General features: G+C 40.0%; 1 protein-coding gene across 1 annotated transcript; it reads right to left on the bottom strand.

The window, feature by feature from the left end:
* On the bottom strand, positions 1-15,782 carry castor2 (cytosolic arginine sensor for mTORC1 subunit 2). Its single transcript, XM_057821741.1, has 9 exons — positions 15,446-15,782; positions 8,432-8,502; positions 7,926-8,119; positions 5,415-5,547; positions 5,212-5,335; positions 2,345-2,455; positions 2,200-2,282; positions 2,040-2,134; positions 1-1,958 (listed from the first exon to the last, which is right to left on the bottom strand). Exons 1-9 carry the CDS (start codon positions 15,556-15,558, stop codon positions 1,896-1,898), a joined length of 987 nt encoding a protein of 328 aa, XP_057677724.1. The 5' UTR covers positions 15,559-15,782; the 3' UTR covers positions 1-1,895.
* Positions 15,783-16,031: the final 249 nt, after the last annotated feature.

The following is a 16,031-nucleotide window of genomic DNA, read 5'->3' as shown; positions in this document are numbered from 1 at the left end:
TGCAGTGTCACCAGTTTATTGATTAAAGTACACATCGGGAAACGATCAAAGTGAGCGGACAAAAATAACACCAAAGTCACAAAAAAAAAAAAAAATCTCCCCTCCACAAAAAAGCTGGTTTTATTTTCCACACACTCACCAAAAAAGCTCCGAAATGTAAATTAGTAGAAATGTTCTTTTGTGTTTTAACACTGACAAAAAAAACTGTATTGACTAGTCGAGTCTGAAAGGTGAAGAAACTAACAACAACAATAACAACAAGAGGAGGAAAAAATACATTTTATCACCAGCAAATGCTTAAGACCAATAGTCAGCTCCGGTTCTTGCTCATCAGTATACAGCAGGTCTGGTTTGGATGGGACGAGGGGCGAACCTGCATTAAAGTGCAGACAATTGGTCGAGGTCTGACGGGGGAGGCGGAGCTTCAACACCGGAAAACACGCAGAGGGGGACTCCGACGTGTCTTAGCTTATTATTACATTGTCATTATTCTGGTCGCGAAAGTGGCTCGGTAATACATTAAGGGGAATAAAACGCCAACACTGGGAGCAAAGATGTCGCTGCTGACGCAAATACTTTTATGAGATTTTCGGTGAAAAAACAAAAACGGGAAAATTATCAGACTATTACCATTAATTGCTGCTAATGAGTGTGAGTAACTGCGACAAAAAAACTACAATTTTACGTAAACCATTTTTAAAATTGCTACACAGCGGTAGGCTAATTTGGGTGTTTAATAAGCTTTAAAATCTTTTGATTGAAATGGGCAAATGTTTGGTAAAGCTAGTTTTTGGGACTTCAAAAACAGTTGACAACATTAAAAATCTAGTTGTCCATTTCTCAGTGAGTTCGTCGTCTACCTTTTTGGGTTACGGCAACTTAAGTTGTCTAAATTTGTCAGACGCAGAATGTGATAACAAAATTCAACCTGACGCATCATTTTTCACAAATTCCTCCACATTACCCGAGAGCTAACCAGTGATTACAACGCCAGGTTTACAAAGTGTATAGGCAAGAGCCCGGAACATTCAGTCGGTACAAAAATTTCAAGACTTAAAATTAATATTGTATGACTGGGGAGGGGGTCAACAACCAATATTTCAGGAACTACGCTGTTAATATATTGTATTGTAAGGTTATAAGCGAAAAAGGTTACATTTTTCCTTCACAATCAAGTAGTCAAACTATCAATGCTACATATCCGCCGGCACTAGCGGAAGAATTGAAAAAAAAAAAAAAAATCCTCTGTGCAGGAAGCGACCGGTTGCTCGCAGTGTGAGCACTTGCACACACACAAAAAAAGATTCTCGTCCAGATGGATCAACAACTTCACGGTTACGGCAGCGAATAACACGCGACCTTCGATTGCACAACAAAAGGCATCATCACTTTAGGCATTCAAAATAAGAAAAAAAAACATTGGCACCAATGAAAAGGAGAAAAATGTTATGAAAAAGGGAAAAAAAATAAAGAACAAAAAAACCGTGAAAAAAAAAAAAAAATGAAGAAATAATGGAAAAACCCAGAAGAAAAAAATAGCAAAAACAGAACAGTAACAAAAAGAAAAAAAGGAAGCCAAAAATTGTTAAATATAAAACAGAACATAAGCAAAAGAACAAAAAATCTTGCGTGAGTACATTCATTGTCCTTCCACTACGGGGGTCACTGTAACTAACACAGTCGGACATGTAAGGGTGCTAAACAGCATCAACTGCCAGTGTGGGGCGGTGCCCTCGGGTGGCATATCAAGGAAAAAAGGGGCTAAGGAAAACCGGCTAAGCGACAAAATCCCCTTCACACTTTGCGCCTCAATCCATAGTCGTCCGCTAATTAGCTCTTGGCAGTTTTTGGAAACGATAAAACGCTAAAACCCATTTTTTCCCCCTCCATCTTGGCTATGCCAGGGCGCTCTCGGTTCTGAGCGCTCCGATCACGCTCTGGATGTTTTCCTCTGGAACCTGGAGAAGACATCTAACATGATTAGCAAGCATTTGAGAAATTTGTTGGGAAATTTGTTCCCTGCTAAGTCACCAGCTCACCAAGGCATGGTCGAACTTGAACGTGCTAATGTAGTACGCTGGAATGTCGGCGGTTGCCAGAGGTTCTGAAATCTGAGCCACAATGCCACACTCATCTGTACGGGAAAAATAAAATAAAATGTAGTTAGGAAAAACTAGCTTGATAAGCTGACAAACTCACCGAATCCTAAAGGTTGTCCACCGATTCGAACCATTTTCCATAGCTCGCCAGAAGCGCTGGTAAACAGAACGTTGTTTGGGAACCTTTGGAAACATGGTAAATTAGCCGGTTTTCAACTAGCTGCGGTCACCATTTTCCTGCAAACCTTTGCGTCGTCTGTTCGTCCATGACCAGTGAGATATAGCCTTCGATGAGGGAGAAAGAGAAGAATCGGATGTGGCTGGAATCCTCCCCACAGGCACCAGATTCTTTCGACCTGGGGATAAAACAAAGTCAAGCTCCAAACCCTTACCAACCAATTAAGTGTAGACCCAACCCCGAACATTCTACATAGGCATGTGCTGGTATGATATTCTGACGGTATGATAAGCTTAAGCCAAAATTTCACGGTATTGCAATTACAGCTCTAAAATGTGTTACTTTTGCGATATCTGGGTTTAAAACTAAAAAACAAAACAAAAACAAAAAACAATTTTTTCCATTGGACAGGATTTTTATTTTTCAAAACATTAACAAATTGGAACACAAGTATAATGTTAAGTTAAAAATTCTAAATAAAATGAAAATAAATGCAGTCCTTAAGGTGAGCCGAGGCCCACAGCCACAGCTCAACATTATTACCATTATAACAAAAAATAATTGAATTATTTTCCATGAAAAGATTGTGTGTACGACTTGTATCATGTTTACATTATACACACACTCCCTTTCTCAACACAGAGTTGCCAGAGAGAAAAAAAACTGGCTGTTTTACCACCGCTAGACATACTAAACACGCTGGAGTCAACTCTTGTAGCTGGTGGGAAACGTTCACGACAGTGTTTACAAGGGGTGGATTCAACATAGATTTGCCTTGACCTAACCAGATTTTTCATAATGACATGAACATTATTATAATGAACAAAACAAAGACTAGAACAGTCTTGACTTCAAATAAAGTGCCACTATTTATTTTCTCAAATAAATATAATTTGAGTCAATCACAATCAATTTGTCCAGGGGTGGCCAACCCTGGTCCTCGAGAGCCGCAATCCAGCTTGTTTTCCATGTCTCCCTCCTCCAACACACCTGAATCAAATTATCAGGATTGTTATCAGGCAACTGCAGAGCTTGCTGATGAGCTGATCATTTGATTCAGGTGTGTTGGAGGAGGGAAACATGGAAAACAAGCTGGATTGCAGCTCTCGAGGACCAGGGTTTGCAACCCCTGAATTAGTCAATATAATTACCTGGGTCTTTCCTATGGAAAGCCAGGTATATGTTGTTCTGCAACTTTATTGTTCTTCTTCTTATTATTTATTATTTATCTTATTCTCTGCGTTTTTTCGGCTCGCCGCGCAGCCCAAACCATAGCACCGATCGGCACCGTTCAAGTATCGGCAAGACCAGAATTTTTGCGCGACAATGGGAATTTTTCCAAACCGCCCTGAAAAATTTTCCGTTCGCCCGTAGACGGCAAATTTCCGGAAAAAAAAAAAAATTCAAAATGTATCTAGTTGAAGATGTATTTCCTGAACAATGGGTTTCCTGAACAATGGACTAAAACATAAACCCAACAGGTATTGTGCTTTGTCATCAGACAAAAATATTTGGTGCTATAGAAGAGGAGACTGTTGTGGTCTTTGTCCATGAAACAACTTTCTTAACCTGGGAGACAGGTTAGGACAGCAAGCCTATCAATAACCAAAAGACCTATCAATAACTTACTAACTTATAACTAACACAGTAAAATGAAAACATTATATAGTAAGGTTCATCACTCATTCCTCATAACAAAAATATGGTAGAACAAAAAGGATTAATGGCTTGTCTTATAATAACCAATATAAATGGCATTGAGTTAACCCATTTTGAATAAAGTATGAGGTTTCTTCTCTGCATAGTACGAAATCCTACCACGCATGCTGACAGGACTAACGTTACACGTCTATACTGTATGTCCGGCATGAAAACCTACGTGCCGTGCATGGTTGCCGATTGAAGTATAGAAGCGTGTGGCAATCTCAACATACTTTGCCTATGAACATTCATCTGAAAAGTTGCGGCAGCTTAGAATGATGAACCTGGCTCCAAATGACGAAGTAGCCGCCTGAATCACATGTCTTCGATGAGGGAAAAGTGTTGGTTGTCTAGCGCCATCATTTCTGTGATGATGTTTGTGATCGCTATAGCCCTTGGTCATGTTTGTGAAACTTTTCAAAGGCTTTTTTAAATGGTACAACCACCGATTTATTAGCTGGCTTTGGAATTGGATGGGCAGCTTCATTCGCAGCTCGTGCGTCCTCATACTCTTTTAAAACACAGTCGAAGCGATTGTCATCTTGTAAGTGGCTTATTAAGATGTGTTTCTCGCCAGCCGTGCGGTACACTTGAGCGTGACGTCACAGAAAGGAAGCGCTTCCCAATCCACTGACACCGTAGCAAAAATATTACAGGACATATTATCAGTCCAATTAATAATGTTATTCGGATGAGGTCATAATTCCTATTATCGGACCGATAATTATCAGACCGATAATTATTGTGCACCAGTAGTGTTTACTAACCTTTAATTTTGTTTAAATGCGAAATCAGGTTGGAGGTATTGCCTCCTCGCCAGCCACCCTCTGCAAGCATGTTTTACACGTCGCTTGGCCTTCCTCCTCTAAACTGCGGCCGTCTAACTTTTCTGTAGCCGAAGTATTCCCACACCAGCGATTTTTTTTTCTACGATGGGGGGAAAAAGTTCAGGAGTTTCACCTCCTCCAGCCATCGTGTAGCACAGCTTACTCACTGACACTAAGCAACCATCGATGGGGGAGGGTTGAGCCTTACAGCTGCAAGCGAGGGATTTCTCCATGCATTTTCGGGACAAAAAAAATAGCTAATACCTTAGGGACGGTATGACCGAAAATTTTTGCAGTTTTGAAACCTTGACGTTTTCATACCATGGTATACCTTGAAACCGGTAATCGGCACATGTTTAATTCTACCCTTAAACTTGAACTTTCTCCCAGCCTCACCGCTACTTACCCTCCAGAATAGAACATGACGTCCATTAGCAGGGTGGCTACAGAGGGAAGCGTGTCCGGATCCAAACTGGTTACACAGAACATGTTGCTCGGGCTTGAGAGTGGGTGAATGATTGGACGTGGCACTGGGGGAAGAAGGAAAAAACAGGGTGAGAAAAAGCTGGAAACAACAATTTTGATTCAACTCCCATGTTCTTCACATACCGAGTTTAGGCTTGACGAAGCCATTGGTCACCCCCAAATGGTGGGCGGCCACAGTCTCTCCGTTGACCACTCGCAGTAACGTGAACTCCGAAGACAGTGTGTGCATGACCATGGGCAGGTCTCGCTCTCGGACCTGGTGACATAACCGGCCGTTGAGTCCTGGAGGACAGCTTTGGGACTAGCAAGACTTCACAATTCAGATTCGGGGACAACTAGTCATGGTCACATTAGGTATTTTTTGGCAAATCATCAGACAACCCAGTAACCGCGACCATATGTCAAGACATGCCAAAGTGCAGACAGGAAACCAGCAGATGTACGATACCTGGAATTCAAGCAGCGAGCTCCTGAGCCGCCTTTACGTAACAGATTGTCAACACTGACACCATTTTGTTTTCCATAGCAGAACTGCTCAGCAGAATTTGTTATTTTAACCCCCCAACAGCGAAGCAATCCAGAGACCCCCTGTGGCTAGAGAGGCTTTTCTAAGAGAGGATTTCTTCATAAAGCTGTGTTCTGGGTTACTACTAGAGGTGGGTATCTTTGGGCACCTAACGATTCGATTACGATTCAGAGGCTCCGATTCGATTATAAATCGATTGTTGATACACCACAACCCCCCCCCCCCGCTTAAAAATCCTCTCAGGCTAAACAAACTAGAATTTCAGTATCAAGTTAACCGTCAAAAACAGTAAATAAAATACTCAAGTCCCCATTCTGTATTAGTAGCTTTAAACTACATTCAATTAATTTAATGTTGTGAATCAACCGTTAAAGTTGTTAAAATTGCTCCCGTTATTCCATAATTTCCCATCTGTCTACTTTCGACGTGGAAGTTTTAAAACTTTTTCATCATTTAAAGATAGATTCAAGTCAAGATTTTGCCATTTTTTTTTTTTTTTATGGATAAAAAGTAATTAGGTTCGCTACAACAGAGCCTTCTAGAGAAGTCTACTGCTTTAAGATGGCGCCTGTTTACTAGCGCGGGAAAGTGTCATTTCGCATCTAGTTCTTGGTATATAATCTAACACGGCCGTCGTCTGTCATGTCACATCCAGTTCTAGATATATGTGATATCTACCATAGCCGTATGTTGCCGTATGTTTGTAGCAACTAGCAACTGGGCGCTGTTTGTAGCAGCTGACGGCCGCAGTCAGGTATTATTGTTTTTTTTTTTAGCTAGCGGCATGAGTTAAACATGATATTTATTCTCGGTCCGTTCCTCATTGCGTCCTGAAGACCGCGCAGACTGTGTTTTATTTCCGCTTTACCTGGTATAATTCAATAATCGGAATTTGGATGTTTGTGAATCTTTCTCCAATCTTCCACGGCCGAATCTCGAATAATCTAAGAATCGGAAATTTCGCACGCCTCTAGTTACTAATACACCAACACATACATTTATGACTAAAGTACGGCTTGCAAAACTAACCATAATGGGTAGCTTTTAACCAAAATTGTAATTTCTGTGTTTGTAGTCCCCTTACCAGAAACACCGCTGGTTTAAGATGCTCCTTTGAAAAAAGTACACAGAGTACAGTTTCCTGTTAGTTCATCAAAAGTGGTAGTTCTCGCTTCAGCCCTTTGTACATTTGCTGTGAGTTATTACAAGAGACCGAGGCAAGACCAAGACTTGAAAGTGTTGTGATCAAGGTCCAAAAAATGACCCCAGAGTCACCAGTGTTTGAGTCTGAGACAACGGGGGTTTAACAGTCTAAAAGAAGACAGAGATATCCCAAAGTTGTTGTGAGACCTGTCTCAAGACTTATAGTTTGAGGAATAAACTTTGTGCGAACAGAATTGAAATGACTGATTTTCTGCCCGGAAATGGAATCACAAAATATTTTACGTGAATTTTCATTAGAAGCTAGAAATTTTTGGAAATACAGTGCTACCTATACTTACGAACGTCTCTACAAACGGAATTTTCAGGTTACGACATGCCTCAACGGGAAGATGTTGCCTCATGTTAGGAAAGAAATTTCAGGATACGGGAGGCAAAAATACAGTATGGGCTGCTACTTGCAGCTCCCAGAGTTCACTGAACGTAACATACCTACAGCTGCTCTGTCATTGGCTATTGCCTTCCTGACATCCAATTGGCTAAGAGGGACCACTACTGTATGTGTATGTGTGTAGCCCAGCGTCCTCTCCATTTCCTCCTTGGGACATGAGGTTTTCCGACAGCCTAATGTGAGTGTATGAACTTTCATTCTTTATTCTTTAATTTTTTACATTATGCACAACTCTCATTTTATGTTTATTGTGCAACAATTTAATCGTAACATGTATTTGTTACATGTTTTGATGCGTTTTTATGCTTTATAAAAGATTTAGGTCTTAATTTTGGGGGGCTTGGAACTGATTAGGGAATTTACATGGAAAACGCGTCTCTACTTACGGAATTTTCAGGTTACAAGAGTACTTCCAGAACCTATTAATTTCGTAAGTACTGTTTCCGAATTTGAAACTGAGGTGAGGTAAATGGAAAGTCTTCATGTCTCCACTCACCAGGATGAAGTCGGTCTGATATGTGGACAGCATGAAAACCGAGATGTTGTGATCGGCCAATGGTGCTATGACAGACTTGGCAATCTTAGTGACGCCAATGGGCTGCGAGTTGGACGCGTTCCCGCCGCCCGACACCACGTTGAGCGCCAGCCACGTGGCCTCGGCGACGCTGATGTGCTCCGACTCCGGCAGCTCTGCAGGGGACAACGATAAAGACCGCGTGATATTCTTGGGAACGCAGCATCCACCTGACATTTTATATTACAGTGTCTAAACTCATAAAGCTAAAGCCACACACACATACAAAGAAAACACTCGTAGTCTCCGGGGTAACCGAGGAGATTCAGTCAGGTGCGTGACCACGTGGATTCACTCACTCATGGCCTTCCGCCATTAACGACAAAGTGTGTTCAAACATGGGCCGCTCAGAGAAACGTAGTGACTCCCGTTACACAACGCGGTTGGGGATGATGTCACTGTTGCCGCAGCGACCCGGCGAGGCTCACCTTTAAAGCCCTCCTCGTCCACGATGATGGTGTAGTCCTCTGGCGTTTCTGTCAGGCTGAAGAATTTGCACCTGAGTGGAGCGAAAGGACAGGTCAAACGTGTTTGATATGCTTGTTGTCCTCACTAGTAAGGCAAAACGCACCAGAAGAATAACTGACATAGGTTTTGAGCATTATCAGTACAATATGTATACGGTGATATACCGCAAATTTGCAAATTGCACTACTTTGTATCCCACCTAGAATCCATATTATTTTGAAAAGATAGCACTTTTTGATAGAGGAACCAACGGGTTGCAACCAAAATTTTTCACTGGACCAAAAATTTCCACTAGAATAGTTTTTTAATTCATTGGCTGCCAATGATTGCATTCATTCACGCCTCCCAGTCAAATGAATTGGACGTCTGCGCCTTCGACAGCATTTAAAGATGAGCATTCAAATCCAGTCCACCCCAGATTCAATGAAATGGATGTCTATCAATTGCCACGTTTACATGGAGCCAAATATTCCAATTACAATCGGAATATTTGTTCAAACCGAATATATGTGTTCCATATAAACACCTCATTCGGAATGAACAGGCCCAAACCGAATGGAATTTCATTCCGATTCACAGGGGTGGAATATTCCTTTTCCCAAACCGATAAGGAGTAAAATTATATCATGTAAACAGGGAAGCGGAATGGTGTCTGGTTGCGTTCTTTCTGCACATGCTCCGTACTGACGTTGTGACGTCACTTTGTGACGTAAGTAACGTCACTTGCAACATGGCTTCCAAGCACAGCGCACCTAATTGGAGTCCGGCGGAAAGATTGTATTTAATTCAAACTTTAAAAGAATTGAATATAATTGCTCGCTTAGACGGGCGTAAAACGAGGAACAGTGAACTATTTAAAAAAGTTCACGAGAGGTTACACGAAGCCGTAATAGACCGGAGCGTTGACCAGATTAGAAACCGGTGGAAAACCGGCTACGACAAGGCAAAAGAGCAAAACAGCAGAAGCGGATACGACCCCTACAAACACAACAAGTGGGTTAAAGTTAAAACAGCAGCACTCCGACAATCGATCTCCATGTTTTGCAACGTGAAGCTTTGTTTTGATTCATCTGCGCATGTCAGACGGCAGTTGTCAAACGTCCTTTCGGAATAAAGGCAGTCACATGTAAACGCTGGATCGGAATAGATGAAGTGACATGTAAACAGCTGATCTGAAATTCCATTCGGAATGATTTGAATCGGTATGAATAAAAGTCAGCATGTAAACGTGGCTATTGTCAGTGGTAGGCAATGAGTTAAGACAATTTCTTTACAAGAATACTGCACTAATATAGTGGTGCTGTATTTACAGAAATGTCGCACTAAAAATCGACTCCGTCTGTGAAAAACTTTGACAGATTGTCTGCAACAGTGCAAAAAACAAACATTGTTAATTTTAAAATTATAAATGGCTTGTTCTTTCTTTTTATTAGTTGCATCTAGAGCTGAAACGAATACTCGAGCAACTCGAGGAACTCGAGTTTAAAAACTGATCCGAGTAATTTTATTCACCTCGAGTAATCGTTTAATTTTGACAGCATCACGTTTTGCCCGGACTACTTTTAATGCGGGACAACGCGCTGATGTCACGTGCGTAGAGGGAAAAGGACAAAAAAAAAAAAAAAAAAAAAAAAAACTTATTGCAGCCGACAGCGGCTACAAACGACGCCGACGATGCTAAAAACTAGCCTGCATGATGCTACGGTGGTAGCAGGTAGCGTCTGATGCGTCTCATAGAGATCACATGTATGTCGAACTAGATACGAAATGACAGAGTCAGCAGCGTTAATAAACAGCCGCCATCTTAAAGCGCTTCTAAGCGCTAATAAATAAGATTACCGTTACTGTCACTCGCTCACGTAACGTTAGCCCTGCGGAGGGCTAGGTTTCTATTAGGCCTGAACGATATATCGTTTAAACATCGCCATCGCGATGTGCGCATGCGCAATAGTCCCATCGCAAGGACGTGCGATAGTTTTTTCATTTCATTTTTTAAAATCCACAAACGTTTGTTTTGAGGAAGGAGCGGGAAGGAGAGTGCGCAGCCTCTCATTCCCTCCAGCTCGCAGTCATCGGCTCCTCCCCCTCCCCTGCTACAGCGGAGTGGAGGTAGGAGGGGCCGAACAGCAGAGCGGAGGGAGGAGGGGCCGTTTTCAAAGTGAAAGCAAGCAAACAACACGTTGAATAGGGAAGACTGTCTCCAAAAGGAGTTTTGGAAGTATTTCGGCTATCGACAAGAATATAAGGAACAAAAAACAGCCCTGTCGACAGTGCCTCGCCGTGGTTGCCTCAACAAGAAGTAATCCGTCGAACATGTGGGACCATTTAAACGCAGGTATCTATGCATTCCTGCTACGAGCTTCCCATCAGAGGCTTTTTAGTACAGGTGGGAACATTGTTACGTGCCAACGTTCTTGTCTCAAGCCTGCAATGGTGGATAAACTGGTAGTCTTGGCCAAAAACCTATGAGACCCAGTTGAGAATTGCTGAGCAAGGTGGACGATATGCAGACAAATACATAACACAGCTGCAGGAATGTCTTTTCTTCTTTTTATTCATGTGACAGCTATCAGGAAGGCAGGAAATTTGGGAGTTAAAATGGTTCTGTTATTCATCAGTTATTTGCTGTTATTCAGTTCAATTATTTACAAGTTCAATTAAGTTTCTGTTTCTTTTATATTTAAATTAATTGTAAATCGTATTTTTCAAATAACTATAGTACAGCTGCACATAAAGTTTTGATACTTAATATTTTTTAAATATTTTTACAACTTAGTTGCAGTTTTGCAGTTTTATATTGTTATATTTTGTGTAAACAACTCAGGGGACTAATGCACTTGCACTTTTATTTGACAGATTTAATATTTAAGTTCAAATATGTTGACAACTTTATTGTTGTTTTACTGAGGTTTTTATTTATTGTTATAGTTTGTGAACAACTCTTATTTTTCATATTTAATATTTTTGTTCAAATATGTTTACAACTTTGTTGTTATTTTACAGAAGTTTTTATTTATTGTTATATTTTGTCAAAGACGTAGGGGACGAATGCACCTGCTCTTTTATTTGTCATTTAATGTATTTGCTGCTGTTGAAGTGTCAAATATTGTGTTCAATAAATTATCTATTTTGTGCAGACATGGCTTCCTGGATCCCTTCATAATAATACAGCAATCTTAATCATTCACAAATGAAACGGTATTATATGAATACACTGTGGTCACGGTGTGTCATGCAAAGTATTTCCAAACAGCTATTCAAGTCATCTAGTGAAAATTTCTTTAAAAAAAAAAAAAATATATATATATATATATATATATATTTTTTTTTTTACTATCGCAATATAATATCGCAATATATTGCACACCTCAAAAAAATCGCAACAATAGTTTTTTCCAATATCGTTCAGGCCTAGTTTCTATTAATTATGACCACTGTCGATGCGTGGCTAACGTGTCTTACATACAGGCTTTATTTAATCTGTGAAAACATACCGTTGTAGAGTGATGAGGGTGTAAAATAAAAACTTAATAATGCTAACTGTCAATTTTAGCTCATTAGTCATTGCTGGATAAAACACCAAGTAGCACTGGTCCCTAATGTGCTCCAATACAGCGGGTATCATACATTTATTTTGAACACTGCAAAAACTCAAAATCCTATCAGGACTTACAGTTTAGACTAATTTAAAACTTAACTAGAATTTAAAAATAGCTTGACACAAATAGAAATTCAATTGAAACAAGTGGGAAAAACACTTAACTTTTAAGTGATGTGTGTTATCAAGCGTAATGCCATTTTTAGGTTTAAAAAAAAAAAAAATATATATATAAGATCTAAAAGTTTTTTGAGTGAAAGCAGTGAATTAGTCTTTTTTATTCTAGTTACATCTGAGATGCAATTGTTGGCTGTTTTCAATAATGTACATCGAAAATAAAGACACTGATTGACTGAAAATGCTTCAATATTAGATGAAATGTCTTGTTTTCTCATGTATATTTATAATTGCTCTTCACCTAAAAATATATATGTTTTATCCGATTAATCGATAGAATTTTCAGTCGTTTACTCGATTACTAAAATATTTGATAGCTGCAGCCCTAGTAACTTGCATCATAGAATATTGTAAATTGATTTCGAGACCCATTTACCGATAAGTGTGATATTGCTATAATGTGAGATAATTGATTACCTTGAGCCTTGCATCATAAGCCGCCTTCGCACTGTAGGAACTACCCGCAGTTTCTAGAACCTTTTGGGGGACAATGTCATTTTGCGTGTTCGCATATGTAGTAAATACGAACTAGGAACTCGAGTTCCGAGAACCATTTTAGTTCCTACTCTGAGGTAGGAGCTTTCAGTAGGGCTGTAGGAACTCGATAACGTAGGTTTTTGGCATTTCCATACTCACGTGTCTCGAGCAGCAGCCATTTTTTTTTTTTTTTTAAATTAAATACTCTTTTCTAAAGCTCTGTGCTCTTTTAGTCTCATTTTTATACGCTGGATATGCCTGCCGATGGAAACAAACATGCAAGAATTGCCGCTGTGTCCTCGACGGTCTCTATTTCGTTGTTTTCCATTCTATTTTGCCAGAGGTGGGTGTGTCAATTAAATATCGAGTCACCGGCGCAGACTGCAACGTAACTGCAGTTCGTATCAGGCGCAGTAGCCTTGTGTGAACACGATTGCTTGGCAATTACGTATGTCTGAAAGCGGCTATTAATCGTATTAGGAGGTACCCAGAGGTTCCCATATTTATCATGCTACCAAGTTCACATTTTGGGTGGGGATTTTATTCCCGTAATCAGTTGAGAAATCTCTGGTGGGTGAATAAGTCAATGGTTGACGTTTAGCTTTTGCCAGCTTGACCTCCGCCAAGGTTGCGCGACCAATAAAATGCAAATCAGCGACCTGCGGCCATCCGGCAACGACGCAAATTTCTCCCCAAAGAAACATGCTGCCACAGCTGAAAGGCCGGAAACCAAACACTGCATGTACTTGAATTTAAGAAAGTAGTAAATTTAAAATAAGGGTGAATGATATCTCTTGCATTGTTTTTGTCCTTTCGAGGCCCTCCTTAATGATGTTTCGTTCCCGCTAACAAGCTAATTGGAGCACCGCATTAGTCAAATTCCCAGCGCATGTAAGGAACTTCACAAGGACTCTTTGACGGAGTCTTGTTGTTGTTGTTTTTGTTGCCGCTGAACTCTGAGTGACCAGGCGGGAAGCATTAATGACATCAAATATTTGTGGAGGGAAGGGAGCCAGAAGGGCTGGGGGGGTTTAAGACCGTGATCACAAAGGGGGGGCACTGAGTTTTTAAAAATGATAACTATTTAGCATTTGGCTGCTAAGTGCCTTTTACATCAATAAAATCCTAGCAAAGACAGACCAAGCTATCCGTGGAATGGGAATGGGAATGTTTGTAATTGAATGCAAGTGATGGGAAGTCTGTCTTGCGAGAATGAGGTTATACTCTTAGAAAAAAAGTAACACAAAAATTGTTTTTCTTTAAAATAAAAAATAAAATAAAATAAAATAATAATAATAATCTTAGGTTTACAAAATGTGCAGCTGTAAGTTAGGGGAAAAGTGAAAATATTACAAATGAATTCCTTCATTTAAAAAAAGTATACAACATTAGATTTTTCAAGTTTAAATTTCGCCACAAAAAAAAAAAAAAAACTGCAGGATGTTATTACATTTTGCTTAATTTTAACTGTACTGTACAAGATTTCAAATCATTGCAAGAGTAGCTTGATATGTTTTCTTAAATAAAGTATTAAACTTAACAGAAATAAGCTGTATTTTTTGTGTGTTTAATGATTAATTTGATTAACTCATTGGCTACCACTGACAGCTACAATCAATCCATAGCAATCAATCAACTTTATTTGTTTAGCACATTTAAAAGATCCACGAAGGAACCCAAAGAGCTGTATACAAAACTATAAAATCAATAAAAAAAAAACTAATGACTTTTAATTGATTAATTAAAAGTCATGGGAACACAATAGTAAAGAAGTACAGAAAAGAGCAAATAAAATTAAAAGACATGGGGACACAAACACTAAAGTAAAAATAAAAAGCTCCCATCTTATTGTTGTGAGGAAATGCCATAAAGAGCGAGTTAAAATGTGATAGCAGTGAATGCTCTTGTTTCAGTGATTTTGACTGCGATAGACGTCCAATGCATTTGAACTGAGAGTTGGTTTTGACGTAGAATGCCGTCAGTGGAAGCCAATGCGTTCAGTACTTTTCCAGTTCATGTACAGGAGTTGAATCGGTGCTTCAACTTTTATCAGCCCCAAAGTAGTTGTGCCTCAAAGGATGAGTACTTTTGGCCATCCGTATTTCCCCCAAAATTGCACGTACAGATCATGACGGCTTGGAGAAGGCAACAGTTTTGAGCCGTGAACAGTTCTTCATTTATTCGTTCCCTTTGGGAAAATTAAAACAGTCATCAATGAATCACTAGAGAGCAAAAAAAGTGTTGGGGGAAGCTTGTGCGAGCTCACACGGTGCGTTTCGGATAACCTAACCTGCTTAAGGCTCCCATTAATCACAGCCTGGCGACGAAAAACAAGTGCGAAGGCCTCCCCTCGCACGACGATTATCTCGTCGCCGAGCTCTGACGCTGGTCATTGAACGCCACGCAGCAGCAATAATGCCAGTCTGGAGGATTCAATAATGTGTTTTTGTCGCCAACAAATACAGTAAATTACTCTCATACGTGTTTTTAAGGCACAGCGGGCTGGCGGCGATCCAGCTACGGATGACACGAAACAAGCAAAGGCCCATAAAATGCCGAGCTAGGACGAACAAACAGACGCACACAAAAACACATTTAAAGAGCATTACGATGCATTCAATGCGCCTCGGGAAGCTAGCGAACCCACTGAAAATGACAGACATTTGACGCTAGCTGCCTTTAAAGTCCGACACTGACGAGCCGTTTTGAAGAATGGACGTACCTGGTTTTGGAGGCCAGGAAGGCGAGTTTGATTAATCCGTGCGTGCAAATCTGGATGCCTTCCTTCTCTATACTCGCCACTTTCAGGCTGTGCTCTAAAATGTGAAGCTCCATCTTTTACGTCTTCTCATTGGAAAAGGGGCGGCTACGAAAAACAAAGTATAACTAAACTCAATAAAGCTAAGTGCTGTCAAAAAAATGAGGGCATTAATAAATACATACACGCCGCAGCCTAAAGTCGTCTTAAATAGAGAAAGAGGAGCGAGAGACAGAGAAGCAGAGAGGGAGGAAGAAAGCAAGAGGTAAAAAAAAAAAGAAGAAGAAAAAAAAAACCCGGAGCTGCTTCAAGGTAGAGACGGAAACACTCACACTTCCGGTTAAAGGATTTACAAAATAAAATCAATCTCCTCAAAAGTAATTGAAAATGACCGAATGACTTGTTCTTTACTTTACAATACAGAATAAATAAAACTACAGCTCAAATATTTTCAAATTAGGATTTATCATTTAATCAAAAATATTCTAATTATATTTCCTGTTAATATTAACCATATTTACTGTATTTTAACTCGTAGTACCAAGGGCGT

Source organism: Corythoichthys intestinalis, chromosome 18, assembly GCF_030265065.1.
Source record: "Corythoichthys intestinalis isolate RoL2023-P3 chromosome 18, ASM3026506v1, whole genome shotgun sequence".
NCBI classification, from domain to species: domain Eukaryota; kingdom Metazoa; phylum Chordata; class Actinopteri; order Syngnathiformes; family Syngnathidae; genus Corythoichthys; species Corythoichthys intestinalis.
Note: the sequence above shows the minus strand (reverse complement) of the source record. Positions and strands in the feature narration are given on the sequence as shown.

What these genes read in the sequence shown, in the direction of transcription:
- castor2 (XM_057821741.1), bottom strand. Translation starts at nt 15,558, where the DNA reads ATGGAGCTTCACATTTTAGAGCACAGCCTGAAAGTGGCGAGTATAGAG. An exon ending in TGGACAACCTTTAGGATTCG is followed by an intron (nt 2,135 to 2,199) that starts GTGAGTTTGTCA and finishes TTTCCCGTACAG; the next exon opens with ATGAGTGTGGCATTGTGGCT. An exon ending in TCAAGTTCGACCATGCCTTG is followed by an intron (nt 1,959 to 2,039) that starts GTGAGCTGGTGA and finishes TGTCTTCTCCAG; the next exon opens with GTTCCAGAGGAAAACATCCA.